Source organism: Chelon labrosus, assembly GCF_963514085.1.
Source record: "Chelon labrosus genome assembly, chromosome: 21".
NCBI classification, from domain to species: Eukaryota; Metazoa; Chordata; class Actinopteri; order Mugiliformes; family Mugilidae; genus Chelon; species Chelon labrosus.
Genome location: NC_140354.1, coordinates 12331608 through 12337607, shown reverse-complemented (window position 1 = coordinate 12337607; position 6000 = coordinate 12331608). Strand labels below are relative to the sequence as shown.

Sequence of the window (6000 nt, the reverse complement as noted above, 5' to 3'; positions counted from 1 at the left end):
CACCTGACGATGAGAAGAAAGCCAGGACAGGACACTGCGTGATGCAGACCAGAGTCCAAGAGTTGACATCCTGCAGCCTGGAGGTGATGGTCTCCACCTGCTCCGCTGTTGTTGCACCGCGTTTTATTTTAGCTGCGTTTGCATCAAACTGCGCCTCGACTCGGACTATCACCCGTTTTTAATTCATCTGACAGGGCAGCCGTTTGCATTTAGCCACCTGAGGACTTCAGCTGCAGTTTCTACAATGACCCCACTCCTGTAAAGTGGCATAAACACTAAAAGGAGTCTGCTACTTGGCCGCATCATGGCCAATAACAACGAGTTACACGTGAGTTTCCTACATTTTCTTTTACACTGTGGAAGCTGTTAATGGATTTCTTTACATTTCTAATGAGAGGATAGTTTGACTTGGTGAATTTAGTAGTAACATCCATGAAGTTTTGGCACTGACTAGGACAGATAATCAGAATAAAAAAAGGCCTCAATCAGAACAGACTGAACAGATCAGAAGTGGGTTTTCAATCAGATTTAGAGGGGTGATGTAAAGGCAAACATTAGCTCAAAATAACCATGTAAACACTTGCCCCACGTGGGGTAAATATCAGGTGATAAGTTTCCAGGAGGGATAACAACATGGAGGTAATAAAACAACCAGTTGTTCAAACAAGTGTTATAAAAACAAGATGATCGAACCCATAATCAATGATGGAAACATGGCTCCAGCTTGGTCGTCTCCTTCTATTGATTAAATTAAATGTTGTCAATAAAGTTGAGGGAAAAAACATCTTTAGCTCAATTTTGTCAATAACTTCTATATTATCTTTAGGGGTATGTAAACACACACATCTAATCCCACTGATTTAAATCCGGTGGCATGCTCCTTTGAAGACCTAACCTCTTTGAAGACCTCATGAAGTGCTCAACGTATAAACCAAAAGAAAAACCAAAAATATTACAGTTGGCATTTAAATGACACAATTTCCTATTTGTGGCCCAGCAGTTCCTCTCAGGTGGAGTCAGGTGGGTCATGGGTGTTGTGGTGTCAGTTGGCTTACAGTTACGCTGGTGTCAGTTCAGCACAGGACACAGTGGAGGTGAAATGTTAAAAATTAAAGGCCGAGTTCAGCTGCACTCTTGCCAGGAGCCAGAGCAGCACTCTGTGGTTGCTAACCTCCACCGTGAGGTTAAACGTCTGTAGAGATCATGTGTAGTTTATTTTGTTCTAAATATAAAATATTGGGACTGAAAAAGCTGCAAGATTGTGTGATTGATGTGTGACAGCCGTTAATTACAATTACAAACCGCTCATGTTTCCTGTTTTGACCTACACTTTTGAACCTGTGTGTGTTCAGTTTCAAACGCGTCATTCCTAAAGGAAGACATATTTAAAGTGACTGTGCAGTGTTGTCCTCAGAAGTCAGCTTAGTCAAAGTGTTGACTCATTTGTTGTGAGTGAAAACTCCTCTTTGACATTTAATAGTTTCCCTGAATGGGAACGTCCCCTCAGTGTTTCCTGGAAAGCTGCGTGGCCCTATGTGGGTATGGCCAGCAACAACAGCAGCAGCTAAAGTGGGATACAGTGAATCATCACCTCCACAGGTTTGTCATGGAGGGAGGAAAAGTTTAAGCCTTAGGCTTAAAATAAAATGAAAATGATAATGATGGAAGGTATTAATAGAGACTGGAGAAACCAGAGTTATTAATGTAACCACCTGTTGTATGAGTTTACTTTTTCTGGCGGTCAGGTAGAATAAAAGTGAATCTAAGAAGAAAAGAAAAGATTCTGATAGGGATGTCCCAATCAAGCATTATTCATCCTGATTATTTAACATTGAGTATCAGCTGATCTGTGTCCCAATCCAATCTTAAATAAATAAAATTCCCTCCCCTGGAGATTCATAAAGGCTTTTCTTATTCTCCTAGATCACGAGTGAAGCTAAGAGGCCTGAAAGAGCTACTATTAGCTGGAAGGCTAGGAAGCTAGGAGGAGCTACTACGAGTTGGGAGGCTAGGAAGCTGGAGGGGCTCCTATGAGCTGGGAGGCTAGGAAGCTAGGGGGTGCTACTATGAGTTGGGAGTCTAAGAAGCTGGAGGAGCTACTATTAGCTGGGAGGCTAGGAAGCTAGGAGGAGCTACTATGAGTTCGGAGGCTAGGAAGCTAGGAGGAACTACTATGAGTTGGGAGGCTAGGAAGCTGGAGGAGCTACTATTAGTTGGGAGGCTAGGAAGCTGGAGGAGCTACTATTAGCTGGGAGGCTAGGAAGCTAGGAGGAGCTACTATGAGTTGGGAGGCTAGGAAGCTAGGAGGAGCTACTATGAGTTGGGAGGCTAGGAAGCCGAAGGAGCTTCTATGAGTTGGGAGGCTAGGAAGCTGGAGGAGCTACTATGAGTTGGGAGGCTAGGAAGCCGAAGGAGCTTCTATTAGCTGGGAGGCTAGGAAGCTAGGAGGAGCTACTATGAGTTCTGAGGCTAGGAAGCTGGAGGAGCTACTATTAGCTGGGAGGCTAGGAAGCTAGGAGGAGCTACTATGAGTTCTGAGGCTAGGAAGCTGGAGGAGCTACTATTAGCTGGGAGGCTAGGAAGCTAGGAGGAGCTACTATGAGTTCTGAGGCTAGGAAGCTGGAGGAGCTACTATTAGCTGGGAGGCTAGGAAGCTAGGAGGAGCTACTATGAGTTCTGAGGCTAGGAAGCTGGAGGAGCTACTATTAGCTGGGAGGCTAGGAAGCTGAAGGAGCTTCTATGAGTTGGGAGGCTAGGAAGCTAGGAGGAGCTACTAATAGTTGGGAGGCTAGGAAGCTGAAGGAGCTTCTATGAGTTGGGAGGCTAGGAAGCTAAGGGGAGGTACTATTAGTTGGGAGGCTAGGAAGCTGAAGGAGCTTCTATGAGTTGGGAGGCTGGGAAGCTGAAGGAGCGTCTATGAGTTGGGAGGCTAGGAAGCTAGGAGGAGCTACTATTAGTTGGGAGGCTAGGAAGCTAGGAGGAGCTACTATGAGTTGGGAGTCTAAGAAGCTAGGAGGAGCTACTATGAGTTGGGAGGCTAGGAAGCTGGAGGAGCTACTATGAGTTCGGAGGCTAGGAAGCTAGGAGGAGCTACTATGAGTGCGGAGGCTAGGAAGCTAGGAGGAGCTACTATGAGCTGGGAGGCTTGGACGCTAAGAAGGGCTACTGTTAACTGGGAGGATTTGAAGCTTAGAAGAGCTACTAGTTGCTGGGAAGCTAGGAGGAGATATTATGAGTTGGGGGGCTAGGTAGCTAGGAGGAGCCACGATCAGTTGGTCTACAGTTGAGAGGAAAATGAGACCCTCCTGACCTTGTTCTTGTTCCGTTTCATTTTCATTCACGGGGTTGCTAAACTGAACAGCCATTGCAGCCCACTCAACTGGCCAAAAGGCTGGTCCAACACTGGGGGATACACCACAAAAAACTAGAGTAACAGTCTTACTAATGACAACGACGACCGACCACCACTCATAAACTGCTGTTCAGTCGTTACACAGCTGTCTGTACATAAAGGAACCACATTTAAATGTTGCTACATGTTGTACTTTCTTTCGTTTTGGGAGACATTTTTAAAAGAAAAATTTAAATAGAAGCAGCAAGATGGATGTTAGTAAGAGTTTTGAATCTCGAGAAAGGTGCAGTCTCCAAAAATATGGAACACTGCAGTTGCCATAATAAGCTTTTATGGCCACCTGATTGAATTCATAACACCTCTGTTATTGCCTGAGCTGCAGCTGAGCAGTTTCTGCCCGGCGTGATGAGTTCAGCCTCCTTCTGTGACAATGACGGAGGGCTCAGTCATCATGACCGCGGGCCAGCGGGCCGACTGACAGGGAAGGCTGGCTGATAGAGATCGAGGGAGGCCATGTTGGTAATGATGATAGGCTGATCCTGTCAGAGTGGACCAAGGCACGCTGATGATTGCGCTCGTTTAATCGCTGCTTTCTTCCTTTTATCTCTGCTCACTGATACTGATACCAACACTTTTACTATTGGAGTTCACAACTGCGGAAATAACCCTCTGTCTTTTCCTCCCCACCTCCCACCCTCTTTTTAAAAACCCGTTATGAGCAACTGCACAGAAAAACATCATCAGTGCAAAATGTATCTTAACTACTAGAGCTTTTCTGCCGTCTCTATCTCGTTGCCGCTCATCAATTAGCAGCCTGTTTATCTCTTGGCCCACCCTCTCCTTCAGATGGCTGTACGGAAATGTAAATCAAGCCTCCTGCCGAGGATGCGAGCTCTGCGCTGGGCTGATAACATAACATACACTTTGAGGTAGCCCTAGACTCTGCGGCCGCCCTCTCATGAATTCTTTATTTCCGTTGGTTTCCTGTAGTTATTATCTGTAGGAGCAAGCACGAGGAGACGCAGCTGATTCTTCACTCAGTGGCGGGGCAGCAAATTACTTTTCCATTGATCAGACAAAAGAGTGGAAGCAACTTCTTTAATGGCATCTGAAGACTTCAAGAAGTCCTGATAACAGAAATCCACCTTTTAGGTACCTGTGGTCACACCTGGCATTAAAATGCATCTACACATGCATCTTGAACCACAACTCAAGATCTGATCTCAGTTCTGTGCTCTGCATGCAAAGAAACGCTGGCATAATTTGGTTGTTGCGGCAGAATGTTGTAACAGCTAATGGATCTCTACCTGCTGCTGTTTCAGAACAACTAACAGTTGTTTGTTGGAGAGATGAGATATATGTTGGAACAAGATGTGAAGTCTCTCTCACACACACTTAACACACACAGTTAACATTTAATTATTTCTTGTTAGTTATTTTAGAGACCGGCCCAAAAACTCAAATCATAACTCTCGGGTAATAAATATAAACGCAGACACTAATTACTAGTGAGGTAACTTAGCTCGTTGAAAGGAGGATGCGGAGGCAGAGAGAGGAACAGCTGGCCAAAGAACAACAAACCGCTGCACGTTTGCGAATAGACAACCGGTAACTCCGGACTCAACGGGGAATAGCACTAGCGTATCATAACAAAATATTGGTGAAATGAACAAGTTCCGCAGCAGATAATGTGTTATTTAGAGGCTGTGTTTCGGTGCCCCACTCACTCCCACTATACGGATGTACGCGGCGCTCTGCTGCATCTAAATATCTTCTGAACGACTCCAAATGGAGGTGATGGTAAACTATCATATTTTATGCCAGAAATAAGGTCCAGGTTGTAAAAAACGGTCTTTCAAAATAGCGGTTGTTTCTGAAAAAAAACTCAGCTGAGGAAAAAGCACCGTACATGATATCTGTTCATAATGAGAGTCTTTTAAAATATATTGTCATTTGAGCTGTTAATGTACTAAATAATAAATTAATCTAAACACAATGAACAAATGTGTCGTTAAATAACATATCAGCCTGTGCTTAATTATTGATGCAACCGCTGTATAAGAAGCCATGTGGGTTAAGTCAGTATTTTCTCAATGATTATAATACTAATTATTATCATTATTACTGGAGATTTTTCAGCCTGTGATTCAACCAGCACAGTTACAGTGCATAAGAAAATTTTCAGGATCCCTAAAATAGCTAATATCTGGGTGGACATGGACAAATAAATAGTAACACGTGTGATTTTCAATGAGTGAGAAAGACTTCACAGCTTGTTCCAAAATACGTGTCATCTCACCAAGTCATCACACACACACAACAAGCAGCTGTTTGTTGTTCTAACCCAGTGGTAGCAGCCGTAAAAACTGAGATTGGATCTGAAATGCTGGCTGGGGACACATGTGGAGATGGATTTTCATACAAGGTGTGACGACAGGTGCTTAAAGCTGGTGACTTGTGATTGGACTGCCCAGATCAAGTGTTAATGCAAGGTCTCAAGCTGACCAGTTGTCTTCACATCACTCAGGATACATGCTAATACCACATAGAAGAGCTAATAACTGAGATCTGTTGGTGGGCTCGCATGTGTTGTAGTGCAGACTGATGTCTTGCAACACATTCACAATAATGCCTCCAGCTGCCACTGC

At 44.3% G+C, this 6000-nt stretch overlaps 1 protein-coding gene across 1 annotated transcript in view; it reads left to right on the top strand.

Annotated features, from left to right (window-relative positions):
* pkn1b (protein kinase N1b) overlaps window positions 1–6000 on the top strand; it is a 37527-nt gene continuing 31527 nt past the window's right edge. Inside the window, exon 1 of the mRNA XM_084571357.1 lies at window positions 1–328. Within this exon, the coding sequence (XP_084427483.1) occupies window positions 305–328 (24 nt within the window). The 5' untranslated portion in view covers window positions 1–304. The remainder of the gene's footprint in view (window positions 329–6000) is intronic.